This window comes from Poromitra crassiceps (genome assembly GCF_964638095.1).
Source record: "Poromitra crassiceps genome assembly, chromosome: 1".
In the NCBI taxonomy this organism is placed as follows: Eukaryota; Metazoa; Chordata; class Actinopteri; order Beryciformes; family Melamphaidae; genus Poromitra; species Poromitra crassiceps.
Window position 1 is genome coordinate 4029268 of NC_139623.1, and position 27945 is coordinate 4057212.

The 27945-nt window shown below is 42.1% G+C and overlaps 2 protein-coding genes across 2 annotated transcripts in view; both read left to right on the forward strand.

Moving 5' to 3' along the window:
• Positions 1-1007, forward strand: part of LOC310783989 (myelin basic protein-like) — a 99989-nt gene extending 98982 nt beyond the window's left edge. The window contains exon 4 of the mRNA XM_083644935.1: positions 579-1007. Within this exon, the coding sequence (XP_083501061.1) occupies positions 579-877 (299 nt within the window). The 3' untranslated portion in view covers positions 878-1007. The remainder of the gene's footprint in view (positions 1-578) is intronic.
• On the forward strand, positions 881-27813 carry LOC310783998 (myelin basic protein-like). The gene is made up of 4 exons (XM_083644944.1): positions 881-1114; positions 13924-14028; positions 20827-20904; positions 26912-27813. Exons 1-4 carry the CDS (start codon positions 1010-1012, stop codon positions 26942-26944), a joined length of 321 nt encoding a protein of 106 aa, XP_083501070.1. The 5' UTR covers positions 881-1009; the 3' UTR covers positions 26945-27813.
• The last annotated feature ends 132 nt before the right edge of the window (positions 27814-27945 follow it).

Consider the following 27945-nt stretch of genomic DNA (forward strand, 5'->3'; position numbering starts at 1 on the left):
CAGGTAAGGTCTATTACAGTTCAGAGTGTCTGTAGTGTGTTCAGCAGGTAAGGTATATTACAGTTCAGATGTCTGTAGTGTGTTCAGCAGGTAAGGTCTATTACAGTTCAGATGTCTGTAGTGTGTTCAGCAGGTAAGGTCTATTACAGTTCAGAGTGTCGGTAGTGTGTTCAGCAGGTAAGGTCTATTACAGTTCAGATGTCTGTAGTGTGTTCAGCAGGTAAAGTCTATTACAGTTCAGATGTCTGTAGTGTGTTCAGCAGGTAAAGTCTATTACAGTTCAGATGTCTGTAGTGTGTTCAACAGGTAAGGTCTATTACAGTTCAGATGTCTGTAGCGTGTTCAGCAGGTAAGGTCTATTACAGTTCAGATGTCTGTAGCTTGTTCAGCAGGTAAGGTCTATTACAGTTCAGATGTCTGTAGCATGTTCAGCAGGTAAGGTCTATTACAGTTCAGATGCGAGCGCTGGCTCTGCCGGCCTGTGCTGCAGCAGGAAGGGCAGGGTCTTGTCAAAAGAGCCCTTTGTGCTGTGCCATGCAGGCCCAAGCCCATAGATGACCCTTGTTGTTTCTGCGCAGGCCTGGGTGAGGCAGATGTGAACCAGAACAATGGCTGCGTCTCGGAGATGCCGGCGGTGACTGACTCCACAGGCGCTGAGGGCCCCCACCAGCCCTGGCCCCTCGCCAGCACAGCTGACCCTGACGCGGCTGTGCCACGCCCCCACCTGGTCCGCCTCTTCTCCCGAGATGCCCCGGGACGAGAGGACAACACCTTCAAAGAGCGACCCTCCGAATCGGACGAGCTGCAGACCATCCAGGAGCACAGCGGAGCGGCTTCAGAGTGCGGGTCGGAGAGTCCCGAACAGGACCTAGAGTAGCCTAGCTTTTTTTTTGTTCTCCCCCGTTCCTCTCTTTTCTCTTTTTACCCTCCATCCTTTGGTCTCTCGTTCAAGAGAGAGCGATAAGATCCCTGCCAATACAACAAATACTGCCCAACGCAAACTACTAGCATGGCATCAGCAAGCAGCTCTGGACTGGGCCGGAGGAAGAAGAACCCCAGCCTCCTGGATCAGATTGGAACATTCTTTGGAGGCGACAAGAAGAGGAAGAGCAAGGTGAGGAAGGAGGGAGGATTGTATCACAGTTTATTCTGATTTTCCATACTCATAACGACTTTTTACTTATGATTCTTTATGGGACGTTTTAGGAATTTGTTGCAACATATTTCTCATATATTATTTGTGTTGGGTTGTACTGTTGTTCTTAGGGATGTACCAAAGTTTGACATTGTCCTAAGATGTGCTTCTTCATGTTAAAATTGGCATTATAGGTTATGTATTGACACTGGATAATGGCTTTGGGTGTGGCTTCTGTTTTCTGTATTACAGAAGCTGTGACTTTGAGTCATCAAAAGATAAAGAAATATATATTTTTCTTTTGTTTTTGTCTATTTGACTGGTACTGACATCAGAAACAGTATTCTGTTGAGTTAAATATGATAAATATATATATACACGTATATATGATATATGTTGTACATGGTGTAGTAATCATGGCAGAAGTGAATGGTGGAGTTCTCTTGTTCATCCCCTAATGCTGGTTGCTCCTCGTGTTTTTGTCAAACCGCAGTCAAGGACAGCTTTGTTCCAGGTACTTCCCAAGAGTGTAATCTGGGAGATTGGGATGGGGACACTTATGCCCACACTGTTTGGTATATTGGGACATTATTTTGGACCTTCTACAGCTATTGGGTACATTGTAGAGAGTTACAGCTCATGGAGGACGGCTTCTCTGTGGAGCGTCAGGAGTCATTTCTTTAATAACTTTCTTAACAACTGTGATGTGTCAACGAGAAGGCATGTACACAGTGCAGCACTCTGTGAAGTCACTTCCAAAGACTTACGATCACTTTATTATATATATATATATATATATATATATATATATATATATATATATATATATATATATATATATATATATATATATATATATATATATATATATATCATATACGTTTATATTATCATATAATTATATATTTTAGAGTAGGAACATATTATCAGACCCTGTTTGGGGATGAAATAAAACATCCTGTAGAGTACGAGAACAAGTTACTCTTGCAGAAAAGAGACAATGTGGCATTTGAGCCTGCGTGTCTGTGTCTTTCTCAGCAGTGTAGTGTTGTCACAAGACCACAATTTTGACCAATACTAACTTTAATGTCTTAAAAATTCAATACTACTATGATACCATGGCAAGAACATCAAGCAGTGTGTTGACCGCATGGATCGAGCCGGCTGGATTGGGCTGTGTAGCTTTTGCACAGCAGTTTTGATGTTGTTCCTTGTCGGCTCTTAAGGGAAATTGGTCCATATTTGGCTCTTGGCACCAGTTTGTCAACCAGTTTAGATGGAATGGGATCCAATTCAAGATGCGGTGGACTGTTTGATATTGTTACCATGTTCGACTGCTGAATTTCAAGAGCCAGACTGTTTCCCAATCCTCCTCCTTCCTTTAACTATTCCAGTGCGCATCTTACCGCCCTCTGGAGGCCAAGTTTCAGTTTGCAGAACACACTCGGTGAAAGTGTTGAGCGTTTATTAAATTGGATATTGAATTCAATCTTTCACAACAGTATCGAAGTAGTATTGAAATTTGGGTTATCATGACAGCACTACTGCTGCGTGCTAATGCTACATCCCAAGGCCTCTCAGTGCTGTCAGGAACAGCAGGAGGTGTTTCATCATGAATCATGTCTGTTCATGTAACAGTTCAAAAGCACAGAGAAACATTATCGATTGGTTTTATAGGAAAGGTTTGGTACACAGTGAACTATATAGTGACAATGTTCTCTTCCATTCTAAGCTTTGTTCTAAGCTGTTAGACATCTGCAGAGCTAGTCAGCGCTGCTGGACTGACTCTTTTGGCGAGTAATTGCAAAGCGGTCACTTAGCAGTATAGAAATATGCATTTTCCCAAGCCTTACTTACAGTATGTCAACCACAAAGAGGTGTTCGATGCAGGATAACAAATATTTTATATGTGCCATGAATCTTTTCTTTAGCCTCTGTCCTACTGATCGGATATTATTTTGCTTTTGTGGATTTTTTCTCTCTCTCTTAAAATGTTCAGGGAAAATGTCGAATTATTAAACAAGTTGTGAAGCTATTGATTAGGCTAGTTACCAATTTGCTGCAATATGTCTTTGATTTTCTCATTCTTTACGCCAGAAAATTGTGCATTGCTTTCTATATTGATTACTTGTTTGTAAAAGAAAAAGTTAATGTTGTACAAAATGTATTTATATGTTTTCACCAAGGGTTTGCCTTCAAAGATGGGTGTTATCTCAAGTACATTACAGACAGGTTTGCCACACCTCTGTTGCCTCGATCAGAAAATAATCTGTTATCACTTTCTGCTGTGAACAAATTTTCGCCAGAAAGAATTGAACATGAAGACAGATATTTTCTAACTTAACTTCTGATCAACCCAGCCTGTCTGTATACACAGATTTTCCTCAGACATTCCTCATGCATATTTGTTTTTTTAATGATAAAGATAGACCACAGTATTATAGGGGATTGTGTGAACTGTGGAGACAGTGTCAAAAAATATTTTATCGGTCCTTGAATATGCATGTTAATGCTGAACTTTAATGTTTGGCCGGCTTGAAGCCATTCACAAACCCCCGGATCCCTTAGCATAGCTTACCTTCCACATTCATTCATTCATTGGAGTTATTTATTGAGTTTTTTCAGTCCAGTCCGTAGTCTGGGCCTTGAACAGCTGTTAATATATTTCAGATCTATTCCACCAGTTGTGAAATGGCACCAAAAACCACATAATTAAACGGTGGAGCCTCAGGACATGAAACAACTGCATGTGAATACTAACAGGTTTCTTGATCATTTCAGATTACATGGATCATGATGTGCAAATTGGAGGGATAACCAAGGTTGCGTCGGTGTTAGCTATTCAAGCAGGGATTGAAACCCATAATGAAAAATGAATATCGTTGGCCTTAATGTGCATAGTAATTTGTTGAATGGCGGAGAGAATTAGCCATAGAATGCAGGAGAGATGAGGCAGGCTTTAGCTGAAGAGCTCGTGTTCACAACCAAAAGTCGTATGATAGTGTAGTCTACCCCAGTGTCTTGGATGGAGGGGGGCAGCTCCTCCTCACCTCAGGTTCACATGTCTTTGACCCAGTGGGACAGTGTGTACAGCATGTCTGTTTCAACCAGGAGTGGATCAATGCTGATCCCTGTTTTGTAACACTTTCAAATGTCCAATCAATGCTTGTAACGTTTGTATTTCCTGTGACCTGTTGTGACCGGTGGTGACCTGTTCCTAACCTGATCTTTTTGGATTATTGCTTGATTAAAACTCTTTAACAACACCCTCCGCGCTCTCTGTTTAATCCATGTTTAGTTTGGTGTCTCTCTATCTTTCTGTTGTAAGTATGATGAGTAATTTTAACCGCTCTGCCCAATCCCTCTGATTTATGTCTATATACTGTATATATACTACTAATGTCCTGCTTTCCCCAAGTGGTATTGTAATTGATGCTTCTTAGTTTACGTCCAAGTGGGTCAAACAACACGACCAATACCATACAGCAGAGCAGCACATATTAATTAAGTTGTGTAATTAATTATAATATTATTGCGGGAAAAAGGCAAAACAATCATCACAAAGCCAACGAGAGAGTTTAGTAGGATATTGTAGATCAGCGGTGTGCACAGATTCTGCATCAGAGTCACTCTGGATACCCACGTGAAAATCCAGTCCTGTTTCCCTCATGGTGCCCTGTCTAATGCAGGTGCCCTGTCTAATGCAGGTGCCCTGTCTAATGCAGGTGCCCTGTCTAATGCAGGTGCCCTGTCTAATGCAGGTGCCCTGTCTAATGCAGGTGCCCTGTCTAATGCAGGTGCCCTGTCTAATGCAGGTGCCCTGTCTAATGCAGGTGCCCTGTCTAATGCAGCAGACGTGCTCAAATCATCCTTAAACAGACCTGTCAGCAGACGTGCTCAAATCATCCTTAAACAGACCTGTCAGCAGACGTGCTCAAATCATCCTTAAAGAGGCACTTTTGATATCATGTGATCCAATCTAAAAAAAAATCACATAGGCCTATAAAATGCAATGCAATACATTTTACTGTAGCCTAACCCCAAATTGTTAAAGATGAACAAAACAATTGTAACTTTTATTTTAGATTGGACTCTGTTCATAAATTACATACACATATGTTCACTTGATATGTTCATGCTAAGCCTGAAACTATCCTGCCCAGGACCAGCAGGTCTGGAAGGATCCGTTTCTATTGTTACTAAGCTTGGGCTTATACCTTTGTGGAACTAAATGTCTTGAAAATAAGCCTAACTTACTGAAATAAGCCTGGCTTAACTTCATGCTTTATGGAATTTTACAGTTTCTGTGACAATGGAAAAAGGAAGGAGTTATTACAGAAGGTCCAATAGAAAGTGTAGCTACTGTTTATCTCAACTCACACAGCATAAAGTAGCTACTGCATAATGTGCTTGACTCATTTGTAAGCATAACATGAAAATAGTGAGTAGATAAAAAATATTATATAATATATATGTCTACAGAGGGAAGGTTTTAAATTATAAATCGTTTTTTAGTGGATTGCTATTCAAAGCTTGTTCACTTGCTTACTTGCTTGTTTCTTGTTCACTTGCTAACTTGCTTGTTTCTTTAAATGTGAAGCCTGGAGACAAGTCTTGGTATCACCTCATTTGAAGCATTCGGTGTCTAAAGGACTAAAATCAATGGAGAGCATTTGCTTAATGTGGGTTATTACTCCCAACAAAATGCAAAAGAGTTCTGCTTCCAGATTCAGTTGGTTCAGCCTCATTTCCATTTAATATTTATGATGAGAAACTGTGTTATGCATCCTTTCCAGACAGCCTGAGCATATGAAAATATTGCTTTATCATTTATGTTTGAATTATGTATTGCTTTATAAACCCATGCTTTATTTATTTATATACAAAGACTGCGGGAGTTCAGATGCACTCCGACTACTATGTAGGCTACTGTAGGTGTAGGCAATTCTGATTCAGTTTAAACATGAGTCGCGAGCGGTCGGTACTGCGTAATTGACTGTACCTTAGCCTATCAATCAGTCCCAAATTAAAGAACTGTGCACTGTCCACTCTGTGTATGTAGAAAGGAAGTGTGCAAATATCTCTCATGCATTTATTTCTGTTTGAGGCCCTGCACAGTGGCATTCACTAACAGCAGTTATCACAAACAGTTTTTGTTTTGGATGTTTATCAGTTCTAGCATCGTGTCGGGAGTGAATTTGACGACAGAACGAGCATTGATTTGTTTATTCGTCAATCTGGTAAAAGCAATACTAGGTTTTGGCTGCCTGAACAAGTTTGGTTTCTAAAAGCCAAATGGAGGCAGGGTAATCAGCCTCAGATGAGGAGAGACAGGCTGGCAGAGTTGAACTAATTAGATGAGTTAAGTTAAGTTAATAATAATAAATAAATGTATCCCCTGGTTTTGCTAAAGCTGTGTTGATGCCATCATAAAAGTGATGTCCATCTCTTAACGAGTACACGTGTATACACATTAATATCATTCTGTTGTAAACAAGTCCCAACCTAGTGCGTGCCTCTGTGGTTGAATTCCAGGCCACCAAATGCCTTGTGAGGTGAGCAGCAAGCTGCCACTGCATATTTGGCTTGTCCGCTGTGAGACACTGTTGTTGTCAGCTGGATCGATCAGCCCGGCACGGCCTCTGCTCACCACAGCCCATGTTCTGTTCATGTATATGTTGGCTCTGCTCAGTAACCCCAAACATTGTTTCTTTGGCAAACAACTCCAAAGACTTGGGCTTTCTTCCCCCTCTGTGGTGCAGGTTACTAGATCACTCAAAATCAAGGTCACCAGTCAGCAAAAAGTCTCAACACATGATTCAGTACAACAGTTAAGGGACTATTCTAACTTTTGGGAGTTTGGCCCATTGGTCACCTACCTTGCCCAAAATGTGATGAGACGATTGCCACCAAAACCATCTCTGTGTTTCTGGTAGCTAGCTCTGTCCGGTGTGCATGCTATATGCTAGCATACAGTATCATACCATTTTTTTTTATTTTTTTTTTATTTTACCTTTATTTATACAGGGAGGGCTCTTGAGAGCGGGCTCTCATTTACAAGGGCGCCCTGGTACAACAATACACATACAGGAAAACAAAATTGCAGACAGACAAGACAAGATTAAATACTGTACTGTACTTAAGTACATTAAATAAAACATGCGCACTCCTCGCGCTTGGTACTCTCGATGTGCGCTTTGAAGGACTCTAGGGGGATGAAGAGTTCCAGTTTCAAAATATCCTGGAGACTGTTCCATTTGTTAGGGGCAAAGAAAGAAAAAGCCGTCTTTCCGAGTTCAGTCCTCGCACGTGGAATGAGTAGTCTGATATGAGACTGTGAGCGGGTATGATGACTTGTGCTGTTCTGAGTAAGGAGTGAAGACAGATAAAGGGGAAGCTTTCCAATTAGTGCTTTGTAAATAAATAAAAGGCAATGTTGCTCTCTTCGAGCCGACAGGGAGGGCCAGCCCACTTTTTCATACAGTATACAGTGGTGTGTACAGAAGCCATCACCTGTTATAAAGCGCAGGGCGCTGTGATACACTGCATCTAACGGCTTCAAGGTGGTGGATGAGGCATGCATGTACAGTACATCTCCATAATCAAAAACAGACATTATTAATGAGTGAACAAGTGATTTTCTCGTATGACACGAAAAACAGGACTTATTCCTATACAGAAAACCAATTTTTCTCCGTAGCTTTTTTGTCAGATTATCAATATGTACATGGAAAGAGAGTTTAGTGTCCAGCCAAATGCCCAAGTATTTATAGGAATCAACATACTGTATTTGTTCACCCTGAAGCGAGTGAATGCCAAAACTGTCTTCGACGACAGGGGATTTAGTGAACAGCATCCACTTAGTTTTTTTTGAATTTAGAACTAATTTGAGTTCAAACAGAGACCTTTGAAATACATCAAATGTAGTCTGCAATCTAGCAGCGGCCTGAGCAGGGGTGGTCCCGAAGCAGTACAAGATGGTATCATCTGCATAATAATGGACGTTACTGTGCTCGAAGGGTAAGGAGATGTTATTTATATACAGAGTAAATAGGATTGGGCCGGAGATCGATCCCTGGGGAACGCCCCTGTTGATAGCTGCAAAATTGGATCTGAAGTTGTCGACAATAACAGCCTGTTTTCTCCCAGACAGGTAATTGGTGAACCATGTTGCATGCTATACACTTTAGCATACAGTATCAATATGTTACATGCCATACACTTTATCAATATGTTAGATGTAAGTAGCAGTTGCCTGGAGCCAGACCTTCAAATCCGCCCACTCCACCGAAGTTGGTAATGAGTCTAACGAGTTGGCAATTGAGTCTGATATCAGGCTATGGTTAGAGTGAAGCAATGATTGACGATGGAAATTGAGGGTAATGAAGTGACAATTCAGTCTATCAGGCTAAAGTAGTAGGTGATTAGTGAGAAAATGAAAACTTGTAGCAGCTCTAAGGCTGAGTGGTTAGTCAATATCAATTACTCAAGTTTAAATTGATGTGATTGGTCAAATAGACCTAAAATTCTGCAAAAATAATGCACAGAGTGACATGTTTTGTTTATTTGACTTCACTCATTATGAAGATTGAGATTTTGTTACAAATCTACAGATCATAGTAGAATAAAAACCATTACTTTCATCATCTTTTTAGATTCTTTATATATCATATTGTGTTATCTCGTATATTTCTTCTTATCAATTTCTTCTTATCAATGTCACATGAGCACCAATCACACCAAGACAATTAGTACGTGAAAACATACCTTGGCGAATAAAATAATTCTGCTAATTACTAAAAGGTTGATCTTCCTACTTTTGATAAGCCATAGTTCCTTCCTACAATTACTAACATACTTCTTGAGGCACCGGCATGGCCTGTTCCACATCTGGCACAAACAAAATATGCAAATTTGCTTGAATACCACAAATAAATGTCTACATGCTCAGGGAAAGCTCTTGTGCAATTGACTGGTTTAACAGAGAGAGAGAGGGGGGGGGGGGGGGGAGTGAGAGGTGAAAGAGTCTTCCCTTTAACATCTGTACTCTACCACACTCAATCTCTTCTCTCTACTCAGTTTTAATCATGTGTTCATTTATTCATGGGTTTCTGGCCAGGCTGTGACCTCTGAGAAGAGACGAGGATCTAACCAGCACCACTGGAGAAGCTACAGTGCATAATACATGTTTCCTGGATCTATGTCCTGAATCCAAATCTCACTTCCCCCCCATTATTCTCGCCACTCATACGACATGTGCATCTCAAATGTCTTCCAACAGAGCCATGAGAATCAGTGACCGCTGCCTCTCTCTCTTCTGCCCGCAAAGGAAAGGACACCATTGAAGTGAGAGTGTAAAAGCCAGCACATTTCACTTGCTGTCTTGTGATAACAACAAGGCCTCCGTACGGCTACAATTCAAATGATGAGAACACAATCCTCAATATCACCAAAAGAGCAGTTATTTTTGCCTCAAGGGGAAAATGTTTTCCTTCATAAAGAGTTTATCCGATAATTAGCGGCGGGGACTCATTTGAATGAGTAATGCGGTAGGGTTGGCCTGATGAGCTTCAGGCACGAGGCAGTTGAGAAGTGGCTTTCTCATTTTCTGAAATGACTAGAAGATCCTCCCTTGTTTCAGCCTCATACAGTATGAATGGCAGTGGTCAGCACTCCATTGGGGCTGGTTACCAGGCTCCCCTTTGTTTCTTGTTATAATTATTCAGATTGGACCACTAGCAGCTTATCGTTAGTCTTGTTAGACACGGATGAGCGTGAATCCATTCATTTAGACTGGGTGGGGAGAAAAGTCTTGGCATCTCATTTCAAAGAGCAACAGAGTTGTGAGTAGAGATTCACTTGGTTCGGGCTCATTCTAATTTGTGTTTCTACTTGCCCTTTAAAAAAAATATATATATTTTTTTGTATATTGTTTCTACTTGTAACTTTATTGTTTGTTTTCGTCCCCAGATAGAGTGAAATATTTCCATTTGTTTTTTTGAATCACATTTTTTGTATATTGTTTCTCCTATTTGTAACTATAGTGTCTTTCTTTGTTTTCGTCTCTAGATATAAAAGTGAAATGTGGCGAATATGCTGATACTACAGAACAATAACAACTTGTCCAATACTAATCAATTGATAGACTCTCCCCATTTTTGTTATGGATGTTTCTCTTTCTTATGGATGTTTCTCTTTCTGATGTCCAGAAAAAACATTTTGTTTGCTTCGACCCAGCTGTTGGCATGTTATTGTTTGTGACATTTCAAAGGACTGTGTCAAATCCGCTTGACATTTGGATGCACACATAGCTCATGGAAACATTGAGAACTTGCTTGCTTGCAAGATGTTCAAGGACTTCCACAGCCAGTGGCAAAACTGAGAGAGAAGAAAACAAGCGAAGAGATGGAGAGGACTGGAGCAACTTCACATCAAAGCAGAAACGGGCTGGACTTGACAGCGGACCAGCAGAACAGTATTACAGACTCTTAGCTTCTACTTCCTCTTCCAGCTTGTCTGCTTCCTCCAACACAGAGACACCACGCCGGCCGGCCGGCCCTCCTTTCTTCGTCTCCCTTTCATTTCTGCTTTCAATTCCAGCTGCATCCAGCAGACATGGGCATGCAGAAACACACACACACACACACACACACACACACACACACACACACACACACACACACACACACACACACAAATAAATGCAGACACTCACATAGCTTTGTGTCAGTACAAGAGGACATCATAGGCGGTGTGATTCACTAATGAAGCAGCAGCCACACAGCTGGAAAAGACAAGCAGACATAACAACACATATTTGTGCTTCACTTTGGTTAAAATCACTCATACTGCTGTGAATTCACTGCATATTTGTCCTTTTCTTTCGTGAATCCTAAACTACCATTGTCCATCTAGGTATCCATTTGGATGGCTTGTGCTCTATGTACACCCCCCCCCCCCCTTTATTTTATGGTAGCAGGTGTCTTCCTCTCTGAGCTGACCTAACTGTCCGTCGTTCCATTTTCATGAAAGCCATAAAGAGACAGCGAGGGTGACGACGTGTAATCCAGCACTCTGTGCACGTGGATTACACACATGTGGATGGTGGATGAGAAGTCCCCCTTCCTGTTGGTTACATTCAAGTTGTTTGATGTGACATCATGAAAGCTGAATCAGCACCACCCACCTCCACTTCCCTGTTACATCCATGGGGTCACACAAAAGGGCTGGATATGTGAGCTGAAAGACCACACTTACTGACGGGGTGGGAAAAAAAATTCTCCCATGGACTGCAGGTTGTGCACGCACGCGCGCGCGCACACACACACACACACACACACACACACACACACACACACACACACACACACACACACACACACACACACACACAGAAAGACTACTTTATATTTTTGCTGGAGTTAGATGGCAAAAATTATGTTCAATTTGACTTGTGACCTTTCTCATCCCTGCGCTGGCGGCACGGCTTGATAGAGGACGTCACTTTTTGGTGTTTTATTAGACAGCTTTGAGCAGAGTGTTGTTCAGGGCTAAAAGTCAGGGGAGATGTTGAGCTTTGCTGAACTTTAATAGTTCATTTCTGCCATTGTATTTTTTTTTTAGGGTTTTAATGACTCACAGCCAAAGGTTTTTTTATACAAGTTTTGGAGAAAGGTTATGGAGGTACGTGTTGTGTATGATGTGAGGCTGCTGTTAAACGGCTGGCTGATTATGGTGGGGTGAGTGGGAATAAATTGGCCATTTACTAGAGAGAGGAAACTTTTCAGCAGCAGCACGTTTCCCAACTTTCCCAGCTTCTCAACTCAAAACGAAAAAATCAAGAGCTGCTGAGCAACAGAAATATCTGCTTCTTACCGTGTAGTAGTGCAAAACAAGTGCTAAAATGTTAGTATGGAGCTTACTACTCAACATAGAGTATGCTAAGCATGGCGCCTACTATCACTCTTCACTCAAGAACGCTAAATTGTTAGCATGGAGCTTACTTAATACCATAGATATTATATTACTATAGATGGGTCACCGACTCACCGCAGGCTCCGCCAATTCTAACAAATGGTAGCAGCAAGTCTCTTAAATGGGCGTGGTCAACCATTGACTCAGACCTGCTGAAAGTCTCCTAAGTGGGCGTGTCCGAGGAAAACCATGGGCAATCGCATGTGACAAAATGACAGGAAGTGAGTTGAAGTTGGGCCGTCTTGCTTGAATCCCATCATCTTTGTTACTACTCAACATATAACAGAGTATGCTAAAGTGTTAGCATGGAGCTTACTACTCAACATAGAGTATGCTAAAGTGTTAGCAAACTTAGCATGGAGCTTACTACTCAACATAGAGTATGCTAAGCCTAAGCATGGCGCCTACTACTCTTTACTCAACATAGAGTATGCGAAATTGTTAGCATGGTGCCTAAGTCACTCAACATGACATTAGGCTACTGGTAGTGTATGTGTAAGTGTTAGCATGGAGCACTGTAGCCAACAATGTGCCAGGGACACGTTATTATGGATTATGGATGGTTTTGGTGTCTTTGTTCTTAATAGGTAAGTTGACCAATGACAGTCTTTTGCCGTAGGCTATAGACCAAATCAGCGGGATGTTTACATTTACTTCCGGGTACCCCTGAGGTCCACACATTATAATGGCGGTGGACGGCACAAACTGACGTGTTGAAGACAAAAACAGACAAAGAAGACAAAAATGGTTCGTCCGTGTTGTGTTGTTGTTTAATATCATTCATAACAACACTTTCACTAACGTTAGTGGAGACCAGACTAGCTAATTTACCTGTTGGACCAGACTAGAGACTTGAAGCTAAATTAAATTGACGTGGCGTCAGTAGCTCTGTCTGTACCAGGCTCTTTCTCGCCGAGAAGAGCCTGGTGACGCGAGGTTACTCTGTCTGTAACGTAAAAAAACAGCGAGTTTGACAGACAAACACACGTTATTAGCTAGCTAACACTACATAAAACAAACACAGAAGAAAGGCTAGATACGTCGGACAAGCATGTTTACCAACCGTTTAACCATTTAAATTGAAAGTAGTCGGCCGAAAACAACGAGAGGGTTTGACAGCATTTATTTGACAACACGCACATTTAAACCTGCCGCCTTCCCCAAGTGGTACCCGGAAGTAAATTTGTTTACATGGTGACGTCACGGTGATTTGGTCTATTCCTTTCACAGCCATTCAGTGTCACAGTATCACTGTGGAGAGATACAAATATCAAGTGTCAAGTTGGTAGTTGACGTTACTGGAGTGAAAATATGCAAAACTGCATTGGAAAATTGTCAGAATTTTTCACTCACTTTAAGGAATGTAAGATTTTAAGACCGAATGAGACTAAATTACTTTTTAGGGTGGGCGTCCCCCTTCACTGTGCATAAATAGCCTAAGCAGCATCTATTAACATAATGCTGTGTTCCTTTCCTCTCACCCCTTCCTTTCCCATCCTCTCCTCTCCACTCATATCCTCTCCTCTCCAATCCTGTCCTCTCCACTCCTGTCCTCTCCTCTCCTTTCCTCTCCTGTCCTCTCCTCTCCTCTCCAATCCTGTCCTCTCGACTCCTGTCCTCTCCTCTCCTCTCCACTCCTGTCCTCTCCTCTCCTCTCCTCTCCACTCCTCTCCTCTCCACTCCTGTCCTCTCCTCTCCTCTCCACTCCTGTCCTCTCCACTCCTGTCCTCTCCTCTCCTCTCCACTCCTGTCCTCTCCTCTCCTCTCCACTCCTGTCCTCTCCTCTCCAATCCTGTCCTCTTCTCTCCTTGCAGGGGTCTTTCCGAGGTGCTCTTTCTCCAGCTCCTCAGAAAGCTTCTGCAGCGTCCCCTCGTAAGCGTGGAGCAGAGAACGCAGTGGTTCATTTCTTCCGGACGCTCGTGAGTATTAATGACAGTGGTCATAATAACAAACCTGATTTTTTTACAGCACTTGCACTAGCCTACCTAAACACAGCAGCATTGTTCGAAACTGGTCCCTATTACAGAAGTAGTGGACTATATAGTGTGTTCGCCATTTTTTACTAGTGTCCGAATTCTCAACTGTTAATTTCATTCACTATATAGTCCACTATAAAATACACATAATGCACTGCAATTTCTAGTGAACAGTGAAGTACCCTTTCTCCGATGTACCACAATGCAATGCGGTCATGTTTAACAAAGGAGAAGAAGAGTGAAGTAGTGTCCGAAAGACGCTCGATCGTTCCCCATAATAGTTCACTGTGATAAACACTGCATGGGGAATAGTGGGTGAGTGAATGAGTGAACCATTCTGAACACGGCTCGAGTTTCCAGTGTTGCCTCTGTGGTCCTTTCTTCTACAATGTGCCCTCCATGCCTCTCTGCTGTGCTGCCACGTCTCTTCAGCTGCTCCATCACTAATGCTGTCAAACGTCTCTTACCTTCTGTCATTAACTCCCTCTCAGGTGTCTCCTGCCCCTCCCAAGTCTAGGGTGAGTCCATTTTATCTTGCAGCTTTTAGTCCAGTTAAAAATAAATAAATAAAATAAAGGTTTGACAACAAGGGTTTTTGAAAGCTGATGCCAAGACAAATTCTTCTTTTCTAAATAGTGAGAATCTTTAAATTTGAATATTTTCATGCCAAGAAATGCCAAGTAGGCTATCCCTTGTTTCTCCCAGAATTATATTCCTGTCAGACCCATTTAGACCCACCCAGCCTGCTATCCAGCCCCTATGAATCGCAGTTTTCAGCACTCTTTGAATTTGAATTGCGATAAGGATATACAGTATTATACTGCTGATACTCAAACTCTCAGGATAGTAGTAACATGCAGGGCTCCCCATAGACAACCAGTGCAGTATTGATCAATTTGATATATATATAAAAAAAAAAAAAAAGATGTAATCATTCAAACTCAGATCCATCAGAAGTGGATGACACTGACTGGCTGATATATGATTTTTAATAGAAGTTCAATATCAGCCCCTTACATCGGCATTCCAATAGAAGCCTTCCTGAAAGCAGAGTTGAATCCTACAGGATCAAAAGAGATGTTTTGCTCTTGTTCCGTGTCTCATACTGCATGTCTGGGCTTTGTTATATTGTGCTGAATGTCACTCAACTTGTGCTCTTTCCGATGTGATCGCCTGCCTTCGCTCTTCTTTGCCCCCATTCACCCCTCTTCCTACCCCCCGTGACTCTTGCCCCCGGACGGACCCGCCCACCTGCCTCCTCTCCTTTTCCATGCTGCCTTTGCTCTGAGTAAGACCTACATTTCTATCTGCCCCGCGCCCCCCTGCCCTTTTACCCCCTCTCCTTGTCTCTTGTCTCTTTGCATGTCCAGTGGCGAGGACTAGCAGCCAAGATGGGCCTGGTAGGTGGTTCGAAAACCGCAAAAACACAGAGGTGCCATGCCCAGTGACACTGAGGGGGCAAGTCCAATTAGCTCAAAGCTTCACCTGAGAGGGAAATGAAAAGAGGCCAGCAGCGCCCCCTCAAACAGCTCTAGAGCATGACGCCTGTGCCTTGGGATGAATACCTCACCTGCGATCCCATTCCATTTAAGGCTCCATCCAGCACTTTAGGCTTTGTAATCCACGCAGACATCAATGATAACGCCGTCATTTCTATTCACTTTCAGCCCATCTTCAAATATCACATTTCCATTTTGTAGCTTTGCAGCTTGAGTTATCCATAGCCTGTGCACTTATTCAATATTCTGATCACACCGTTGCCATTTTGTTCTTAATTTTATTTCATAAATATCACTGGCAGAAGCCAATACCCTGAAGTGCATTCTTCATTATCACCTTCTACCGTATTGCCTGCAGCTCCATCTTGGCACCACTACCAACATGTAAATTAGGGTCTTCTCATTGTGTGTGTGTGCGTGTGCAAGGGTGTAACTTTGGTTTGAGAAGTGGGGGGACACACAATAACCCCGACCTGTATACCCCCCCCCCCCCCCCCTTCCCCCCATCCCGGGAAAAAACAAGTTGCAAGCGGACTTAATCCCTTTTGACCATTCGGGAATTGGGGGAAAAACCCTCCAAAATACATTAAGACACCAAGACCTTGAGGGAAACCATAGAAGAATTCATGCTGTGATTTGGTATCAAAGAATTGTATTTCTCTGAAATTGGTGAGCAATTCTGTTCTGTAAATTGCTCAGAAACCCCCTTATTGTCAATATACCTGCTTGTTCATTGCTCAGGTGGAGCTTCTAAATCGTCGCCCAATCAGAGAAAAGGGCAGGTGTCATTCAAGGACTAACCTCGCGTCACCAGGCTCTTCTCGGGGGGAAAGAGCAGCTGGTCTCCGTTTACAAGGGATTTTAGTGAGGTCAAATTTCAAAAAATGGTCTCACTACAATTAAATGGCTATTATGACTAACATCATCATCACACATGAATACAATTGGACTCCTTGAATTCACAAGAGTCTCAGCTTTACAGTCAGACCCAATTTATGCAATTCCAAGACTGTTTACCAGCATAAAGTGGGACTGTCTATAAAGAGGAGGCTCATGGGTACTCATAGAACCCATTCCTATTCAGATATCTTGAGGTGAGAGGTCAAGGGCCCCCTTTGAAATTGGCCATGCCCGCATTTCCCTCGCCAACATTTGGAGCATTATTTAGCCCCCTTGCCGACAAGCTAGCATGACCTGGTTGGTACCAATGGATGCCTCTTAGGTCTTCTGGTTTCATATGATACTATTCGCTTAACTCTCCCAGCAAGCACGGACGGACCAGATCTGGCCCAGATTATCACTGTATCACTATCCAACTAATTTCACTTACCACTGAAATATCCATGAGGATAACTAAATGGTTGCAATCAATCACGTATTTCTCAGCCTGGGCTATTTATCTATCCAAAATCCGAGTGATCAGCACTTGCATGTGGACACTGGACAATCTGCGCTGATTAACTGTTTATTCGTGGAGGTGGGACTACGAGGAGATGAATTGCGGGGGAATCCTGCAATTGTCTCACTTGCATATCTTGTTGCCAGATTGTTTTGAAAGAGAGAAAATACACTGCGAGGCGTAAACTATACATTTGAGTTGGAAGTTGCATGCTGTAGCATTGGGCGGCGTTAATGTGTTTCGGGGTTCTGCAGTGCTTACACAGATTGTAGACGGTTACACTGTGATGTTCGATCCACAAAGACTTGACGCCAACGTTTTAAATAAAAAACAAGTTTCTGCCATAATCCTATAGGCTATATTCGTGTCTCGTATAGCCTGTGTGTGCAGAAGCACTGGGTAAACAAACGTTATAGGCTGGTGGTGACACTTGTACATTTTGAGGGAATTCCCTCCAGATTAACACATTGACTGCCAGCCCTTTTTTCAATGCTGTAGGTAGGTTCTGCCAGTTTTTTTTTTGAGGATTCTGGCTCATTTTACAAGAGCCGAGGATTCTTTTCTGTTAAGACTTCGTGAACACCAATCATCTAAAAAGAACTAATAGAATGTGTGCTTTCTCTGTCTAAAAGAGTTAGTTTGTAGAGTTAGTAGTTATGTAAGCATTAGCAGTTGAATACAGCATGGTTTCAGCGTCAGAAAAATTATTCAGAGATAAACGGCTTTTTGTGAAATTCGATAGAACAGTCACTTTAACCATTCATTTTTGGCATCAGTAAGAGTCAGACATCTAAACAATAGTTTTGAACAGTAATTTCCTCCATAACAGCAGGAAACCCCCCTCTGCTTCCAACTCCTCCCTCCGTGTGTGTTCTCCTCCTGCCTCCCTGGCTCTCCAGCGGGCGTGTCACAACGAAGTTGCTGCTGCCTGGCTGCTGCCTGTTTGAGCGGCCGCTGTTTGAGGAAGTCTGGGTGGACTCGCTCGTTTCATGGAGTTTTGGTTGAGAGCTTTGATGCGATTCTGGTCATATTTATGCTGCGTGTTTCAAAGTGTGCATCCAATCTATTCTTGCAACCCCCCACCGTTGCCACCGCTGTGCATCAGCGCAAAAGTGAAAGCGTTTTCGCCATCAATTTTACAGTATGAGAACGGCTTCGTCGCGCTTTTCCGTCCAGTTTTGGGTCGCCTCTTTCTACTGTGGAGAGACATGTCGACACTCAGTGGGTCGGTAAAATAGATTATACACATTCAATACCTCCAATTCTGGTGTAGGAGACGTAAAAGGGGTTGATCGATGTCCCACCGTCAAAAAAAAAAATGTTTATGTAAGCCGAGATATCTCGTCCTTGGCACTCAACGGTTGGATTATGTAAGCCGAGATATCTCGTCCTTGGCACTCAACGTGTTAAGGTTTGAATTAAATTAGCTTTCGTTTTTATTAAAACTGTCCCGACTCCATGGATACCGGTATAAAAAGAACAAGGGTTCCATGTTTTGAAACGGTAGGCTATATTACTCCAACGTACAGCGGAATGTTTCAGTGAACAGATAGCTAGTGGTAGAATAGCCGGCCGGTAAGTTGTAGATCCCCAGTTCAAATCCCACTCACGGCAGTGTTATATTTTTTGAAGATGTACTATAAATTGTTAATCTGGACATAATTATAGCTTTATGTATAAAGCTGCTGAATATACACTGTGTACATAGCAGAATAAGTGAACATGCCCATTCATGGTAATGGTCATATTCCGACGTCAGCTTGACGTTCCCGCGTACGTCTAAATCATCCCTAAACTAGCATGTGATTTGGCCACGTCCTGGACGTCACTGAAAGACGTCATCACAACGTTATCATGACGTAATTTTGCTTGCTGGGCTAGGTTTAAAAATGAGCTACAGCCTCTAAAAAACAATCATGTCGGCCCACGTCCACGATTTCTGCAGTGGAAAGAATGGTGAAAATGAAAATGTTGCCCTTGTGTGTGTGTGCACTGCATGCTGTTGTGTGTTGGGAGTCACGAAGCAGCAGAAGGGTGTGTGGGCGGTTGGGGGTAAAAGAGAAAATGGCTCACATGTCTCTCCTTGGACAATATCTTTCCTGAGTCCTCTTCTAAGGGAATGGATCATGAATAACATTCACCTTCTCCAATTCAAGAAATTCATTCTCACACACGTCTCTTTTTTTATCACCTCGTCATGGGGGATGGAGGCCCACAGCGACATAAGCCGTTTCCATCGAACTGTTCAATTTTAAGAAATCTTTTGAAGTGTCGCAAGAAAAGTAAATGCGAATTGGCTGGTTGAAGAAACGAAATAGGGCCATCCAATCTCTCTATGCCCAAAGCGAGAGCTGTGTCTGGGTTCTTCTCAGTAGTAAGTCGGACTTGTTTCCAGTGGGGGTTGGCCTACACCAAGGCTGCTCTTTGTCACCTATCCTGTTTGTGATATTCATGGACGGGATTTCAAGGCATGGCCGTGGTGGGGAGGATCACTGCTTTTTCAGATGACGCGGCCCTGATCGGTCTGTAACCTCCAACACTGGAGGGTGGCTGGCATCTCCCTTGGCTTAGGGACAAGATGAGAAGCCCGGACTCAGAGTAGAGCTGCTGCTCGTCACATAGAAAGGAGCCAGTTGAGGTGGTTTGGGCATCTAGTAAGGATGCCTCCTGGTCACCTCCCCATGGAGGTTTGCGAGGCACATCCAGCTGGGAGGAGGCCATCGGGCAGACCGAGGATCAGGTGGAGTCATTACATCTCCACACTGGCCTGGGAACGTCTTGGGATCTCCCAGTCAGAGCTGGTAGAATAGTCCCATCAATATGGTTGATGGCCGCAATATAAATTCAGCTATGCTTTAAAAATGAAAGATATAGTCACCCGTACAGTATGTGTCATTGACCATCTGTAATCAGCACCATTGGATTCCTTGCACCTAAAAATGTAGGTTTGGCCACTGGAATCTTGATTCTAGGTTATCTAGGAGGCAAGATATTGATAAACTAGTGTTTAAAGGTCGCCATCTAAAAAAAAAAAAAGATGGCCACCATACTGACATCTGAGAAAATGGAATCATATATTCCCTGACTTGTTATGCTGTAAGGATTTCAAAAATATATAGTTTTCATAATCCCCCAAAAACTGAACGAAATGACACAAAGAACCCGACTAATACAGTCATTCAAGAGTATTTCAGTTAGTAATGGACAAGTTATTGTTCTTTAGTGGCAGTCTGAAAATGGAAACAAATAAATGTAGCTAATAGCCATATAGCCATGATAGAGACTCATACATGTTAGAAATAACATGGATAGATCGTGGTGAACAGATATTTTACAGTCAACAATTCCGAAATCCAAAGCTACTTTTCATCCATTTCAACAAAATCACTATTTATCAACATTGTCCAGGGAGCATAAAAACTTTTTGGCAAAATTGAAAATGTGTTATCAAAATGTGCCATTTTCATTCAGTTTCTCCAATATAATTTCCATAAAAATACTTGGAAGTAGATGGAGGCCCAACTGAGATACCCTATAATTGTATGAAAAATATAAAATGAAATTAGAGCCATTGAAGAAGTCCTGTTATGATGTATGAGATGGATTTCCCCCCCATTTTTTGATTTGCAGAGAGCAGATTTGATCCATAAAGTGCCAAGCACACTCTGTCGGTGGGGGTGGGGGGGGTCTTGTTTTATATCATTTTATTCCACACTCGCTTCGCTCCTCATCTCCCACTGAATTGAAAATGAAGCTGACCCTCTCTGTGGAAAAGCCAACCTCTTAATCCTGTTCCAAACATCTTTTATACACTGACCTGGTCCTCTTCTCCCTCTCTGCCAGGGCGACCAGAAGTCCGCTAAAGCCAAGAAGGCCAGTGCAGGGGACGGCAAAGGCACCCTGACCAAGATCTTCAAAATGGTAAAAACTTCAGAAACAAACTGATTTCCTAGTCCTCCCTCTCCACTTGCTCTCTATAATCTACACTCCTTCCTCTGGTCTGAAAGTCAATTTGAATAGAAAATGGAATATCTGTCTAATCTCTCTTCTTGCTCCTGTTCTCCTGCCACAGTGATGATATCACATTGCAGAGTAAGTGCTATGTGAAGCAGGGCATACTTGAGGTTAACTCACTCCATGCTTTAGAAGACAGCCTAATCCATTACACCAGCAGCAGAATAATAACAAGCTTCTAGATAGAAGACTGATCACATGACATTTCATGCTAAGCTTTATGGATTAATAGTGCAGATTAACACTGAAGGTAGTAGATCCAGTTCTGATATAGATCCATCAAATGCCTAACATAAGGTTACTGTAATTGCTTGATGGGCATAGTGGGGCTGGCTGCACATAATGCACAACCCTGTGGGGGTCGTTATCTTATAGAGGCTTTGCAGTGACATCACCAATCTCTTGTTAATTTGCTGTCGTGAAGGTCCAGGATTTGATGTGTGTCTTCAGTGTTACTGTAATATAAATTAGAATTAATAGTCCGATTACGTACATTCTTTCCAAATGTAGGTTACTGTGACAGCCTAAATCCTAAGCATAAAGTCTTCAGCCCTAGTTGAATCTCTCAAGACAGATATATATACACATGCACGCACGCACACACGCACACGCACGCGCACACGCACACGCACACACACACACGCACACGCACGCACGCACGCACGCACGCACGCACGCACACACACACACACACACACACACACACACACACACACACACACACACACACACACACACACACACACACACACACACACACACACACACACACACACACACACACAGTATAGTCAAAAGAAACAATGGCCAGCACAGTAGAGCTGAACAAACTTAGCTAGAGCCAGCAGGATCATTTGAATTAATAAATCGATAAAATAAATAACATCACAGCTACTAATGCAAGCAATAGGCTACAGTAGCTGACGAGATTAACTAGCTAGCGAGCTGACATCAAATGATCAAAGACAATATCAGTGGGGAAATGATAAGCTTGCAGTTAAAAACAGCACAGAAAATAACCCAGTTCTGTTGAGACAGCCACGCAATCAGCCATCCACAGCAACTGTTGCCCAAGAGCTGAGGACCTTCAATATGACCGGCAGTGTTACATCCAGAACAATAATAATCAGGCTGAATAGTATTCCCTGTTTATCCATTGTCTTTCATCCTTTAATGCGCGCCACAATTCCGCACAGACGTGCCAAAAATGCTCATAAACAGCTTAAATTTGTGGGGAAATGAAAAAATCAGCTTCATCAGTCCCTACCTATGCCAATGCTCAATGTGGCATGTGCAGTTTCAGATAAATTGGCCAACCCGTTGGGGAGATAAATGGATGCAGACAGTCAATGCGGCTTACAAACTGGCCCAAACCCACCTTAACATATAAAATAATGTTAAATAAAGATCTTAAGTGTTGCATTGCTTTCGACACAGTTTGAGGCAATTTTACAGCCCACTTCATTTTCCCATTAGTCTGACAATGTGATGGAACACCAATCCCTTATTTCTTATTTGGGCAGAAAATGTATGTCACGCTTCTGTGGTCTATGGGTTGCCTCAAATCCTGGGAGGGCATCCTGCATTCAGCTTATTTTATGCCAACTTAAACACGAATTAACCTAAACTAAATTCACCTATATTTTCATCTGCACAAACGTTTCCCCAGCTAAATCTTTATCATGTACACATCATAGTAAAATTTTGTAAGTTATGTGAGGATAGAGTCTGATACGAAAGCAAACGCATAGATGAATGCTTTTCTGAAATTAAAATAAATTTTGGTTAATAGTGTGTGTGGCGTTTGTTTAGGTTATGATGATTACCGACCAAGTTTATCCACCTTTATATTTAGCACTACATCACAGGATGCTGTCTACCCGGACCTTTCTATTGACCACTACATCACAGGACACTGTGGACCTGGGATTCCTAACAAACAAATACTGTATTAGATCAGAATGGCCTCCATTCAGCAGGTGGCATGAATGACAGTGGCTAGAGCCTCAGGTTGAGTATCACTGCGATAAAAATGATGGTACTGAATAATTATCGCCCAGCCCTAGGGCATACAGGCAGCTGTTGAACCCATCATGCCTTATTTGTGTATGTGTACACTGTATGTAATAGAGAGAGAAAGAGAGACTGAGGCATTGGAATTACCGGTATACGGGTGTATCCGATATTTTGGTCAACATTTTTGTTATTCATCAGATTCAAAAGGCTCAAAGCAAAGCAGGTGGGCTAAAACATTCAGACTGCCTCCCTGGAGGTTTCAGGCCATTGAATCCGTCACGACTGCACTGTGACATCAGTTAGCCAACTCTTCAACTCAGCACTGCTGCTATCACTTGTTTCAGAGAGATATATGTATATATATATATATATATATATATATATATATATATATATAAAACCATAGAGAAATTATAAGAAATAAGAAAATAAAAATATGTATCAGCTGTAGCTATATTCCTTCAGCATGCTGCACACCTTTCTCTGTCACAAGCAGTTTGTCATATTAATGTGGAAAGCTGCTCTCTCTCAGTGCCAGTATTCAACTTTACAATTTACAGGGAAGCTTCTTGTTTGTTGATTTGTTCTCATACGTCATAGAAAGGAGTGGTGTCTGTCATGCTCTGCCAGTTTCTCCTGTCAGGTTTTAATTAACCAGCCTCTATAGCTGAGGGCTGCATCTTCAGCTATAGTGGCTGACTTGTTGTCACTAAGCCCCGAGAGAGTAAACAAAGATGACAAACTTCTGGGCCACTTATTTTAAAATCTTTCTGATACGGCCAATTATGGTAGAGTTAGAGCCATCACCCCATCACTTCCTATTCTTCCACACATAATCATGGATCACGATACGAATGCAAATGAGCCTCAGTGAAGTTTTTTCTTTTTTTTTAATGTATTTCACTCTTTGTTCCATCCATTTTGTGCCTTCCATTTCAAATTTAAATTTAAGAACTGTTGCCAATGCCATGCATAATAAACTTGTTCTTTTATGACAGATAATGAATTTCATCTCAATTGGCTGTAAGAATGGCATAGAACAAAGGCTCTTTGCCCAGCCTTCCTATATGACGCAGTCATGGCTTCACACAATATGATGATCTTCTCTTCCACTCATTCCTCACAGAGATTTGTATAATCTTTGTGCTTTTCAAAATCCGACTTTTTGATCTGAATGAGGGAGCATGAAGGAATAGCACGATCTATTCTTGGAAACAGCTTTGTCATCTAATCTGTAGCTTTGAGACAAAACAACCAAACAGGAATTCACAATTCACAATGAAAACGCATTCACAGGGCCTGTGACACAATATTGCCTGCAGTCTATGGATAAACTGCAATCCAATCTCCTGTCCAATTGAAATGTGCCTTTTGGCGGACGTTTGGGTAGTGTAGAGCAGTGGTTCTCAAAGTGGGGCCCGGGGACCCCCAGGGGTCGTTGAGGGGGTTGCAGGGGGTCCCCAGCAAAAGGGGATAATTTATTTTCACTATAATCCCATTCATAGTAACACAATGACAGAATGTATGGCTATTTTGCTCATGGGTTTCATACACTTTCTGTAATAAAACATCTAAAAGCAAAAACCGTATCAGATGGGCCAAAGTCTTATCAAATGGGGGTCTGTGGTCTAATTTGTGTCCGTTTAGGGGTCCTTGATGAGGTAAAAAGTACTCGCCTACTGCGGAGACCCGGGATCAATTCCCAGCAGCGGTACTTCCGGCTTGGTCAGACGTTCCTACAGACACAATTGGCTGTGTTTGTGGGGGGGAATGAGTCCTGGTTGCTGTACATGTATTCAGGCCCGGCTCCAGACCCAAGTTACAGAGGGGGCCTGCCCCTAGCTTGGGGGGGCCAAGCTACCCAAGGGGGGTCCGGGGGGATTCTCCCCCGGAAGAAGATTTTGTACATCTTAAAGTAAAATTCGTCAACCTGGTGCATTTGAGAGCAAAATGAAGAGGCTAAATCTATGAAGAACTACACACATCTCTAATGTGTTGTGACTTTACAAATAATTAGGCATAAACAATTAATATTAAATGTATTTACACATTGTGCACAAATTGCATTCATTGTGACAAATTTACAATAGTTAATATTCATTGCAAATGGATGTTCAAAGTAACAGTTAGCAATAGCATTCAGTTAATCAATGCCTAATGATAGCCAGATTCCGTTTTAAACTTTAAAACAGAAAAACAGAAAAACGTTTTTAGCAAAAAAAAAAAAAAAAAAAAAAAAAAAAAAATTATTTTTTTAATGGGGGGGCCAGTTTGTTGAATGGGGGGGCCCGGTCCGGTCAGGCCCGCCCCTAACGCCAGGCCTGCATGTATTACTTCGCTGGCACTTCAAGGACAAATAAAGGGCCTAACTCAGGGGTGGGCAACTATTTTTCATGGGGGGCCACATGAGAAACACAGATTGTTGCCGGGGGCCGAACAAATATTGTCATGCCGTAACCCATGGATGGGCAACTTTGATGATAGAAAGGGCCACAAAAAAAAATTCCTCGCTACCAGATTTTGCTGAGGGCTGAACGGCGCCAGCGCGAAAAATTTGGGGCATTTGAAGCCAGGTTTAGAGGAATAACTCATTTTAAATTAACAGTTGTGATGCAGTCTTAACCACCAATATTTGATCCTTTTCTCACTCACTCCTACTGTATGTCACCACCTGCTCTCCCTGCAGGGCTTGAAATTAACTTTTTTCACCACCTGGGAATATGGCTGCTAGATTTTAAAGTTACCAGAAAATTAGAATTTCCACTTGCCGAAATGTTTTTCTTGAAATAAACCAGAATATGAGTTGGTTAATTTAAGCATAAGTATCAGTAAGTGGCCCGGGATTCTCAAAGCCTGTGTTGAGGGTCACACAAGAACAAAAATGCACTCTTGAAGCTAAATAAATCCAAAACCAACAAGTTAATTATTTCAATTTCTACTTCAATGTAGAACAGACATTTCTTACACATGAGATTACTTTTAGCCTTTTAGTCATAAATATTATTGAAAGATAGGCTATTCCATATTCCAGACTGAAATGCTATAACAGAAGAGTATTGTCCAGAATGACATGAACATTTGGACACTTATTCAGCGGGTATCTTGCATGTTGCGTTCAGGTGCATTGTAAAAAAAAAAAAAAAAAAAAAATTTTTTTTTTTTTTTTTTTCAATTCCATCGCGGGCCACACAGGGGGCGCCCGCGGGCCGTATGTTGCCCATGTATGGCCTAACTTATATGTAGGCTTCTAGTAAATTGCTAAGAAGACACAAAACCGGCTGGGAAAATCAGGGGCTCTGATGTGCAGCATCGACAATGAATTACAGGCTTGTAAGTTGCCCACAAGCGCACTAACCTGCTTGTTAAAGGACAAAGTTTTTAGGAGTTTGGCCCATTGGTTGGAAGTGATGTTCCACTTTAGCTCTCCATATCTGATGAGAGGATCGGCACAAAAATCATCTGTCTCTGGTAGATAGTTCTGTCCAGTGCTCATGCAACACTTTAGAATACAATATGTTCAGTACTTGTAGGTGATGGACTCTCTTCCTGCAAGACTATAAGTGAAACTAGTGATTTCACTACTGATGAAGAAGATTGAGATTTTGTTTTCAGAACTTATGAATCTACAGGCCAAAAACAGAAAACCCAATACAACTTTGGATTAATTTATCTTTATACTCTATAACCCTATGATTACTGAACATTCTGTATGATAAAGCATTAGCATGCACACCAGACAGAACTATGAGTTCAAAAACAAAGAGATTTTTTTTTACCAATCCTCTTGTCACATATTAGGTAAAGTGGCCAATGAGCCAAACACCTGAAAATGTCTGTCTGTCACCTGATGTGATGTCATTTCCATATATTGATCAGACATTTCTCATCTCCCCCACAGGGAAGCAGAAGTGCTTCTCCAGCCAAACGCTGAAGTCCCTTCTCTACAACGCCTTCCAACAGCACAAGGGCAGATGTTCAAGAACAAGGGACTAAAGTGGCAAAAAGAGGAAGAAAAGGAGAGAATCTTGTTTTTCCCCCACCCCAAAACTCACCTCTCCCTGATAACATTCTAATATATGCTAAAAAAAGACCCAGAGAACCCCCCCCCCCCCAACTCCCCTTTTGGCTGGTAGATAGCGACACAATCTGTTGCCCCCGTCTTCCCCGTCGCCATGCGTTTGTACTGCGTCTCCGAGTCTGTGCAGTCATCATCATCGGTGTGAACCGTTTGCTGAAATTGATCCTGAAGCCGCTCACGTGTGCAGCCTGAATGACCCCTCTGCCTGTGCTTGAGTTTCTGTCGTCTGTGGTTTGTCTCTAACCGGGGTGGCTGAACTGGGGCAGAGTGACCTGGAGAGTCTGAATGTTACGGCCGGTGCGAGTCCGACTGACTCGACCGCTTGCCGCTTGGATGAAAAGACCAGGTTACATTTCTGCTTTAGTTAAGAACGGTTTTCTGTCCTCTCGTACTTTGTCTTTGTCATTTCCTCAAACCGTGCTTCCATTTCTGTAAACCCCTATGAACCATGTTTGACTATTGTTTTTAAATGGATTTAACACATTTGATGTGTTGTGAGGGCCATTTTGGTCATAATGTGTTTATTTCACCCTCCTTGTGTCCTTGTCTTAGCTGTAGATAAGTGTCCAGTCATGAATGTGATGTTGATCTATGTTGTAATTAGGGCCTAAGGCTGGCTGTGAACCTTTGTGGTATAAATTGAATGTATTAATCTTCTAAATTTATATATATTTTTTTGCAGTAGTCACTGAATTGCAATAAACAAGATACATTTGCCTCTTCTAATGTTTCAGTTCTTTTTCAGTCCATGAGATAATGGCATACACTCACTAATGTAGTGAATAAGGAAATGGAGCTCTCCCATCCGTACACATAACTCAATTCTTCTGTAGTGCACTGTTTTCCACGTTAAG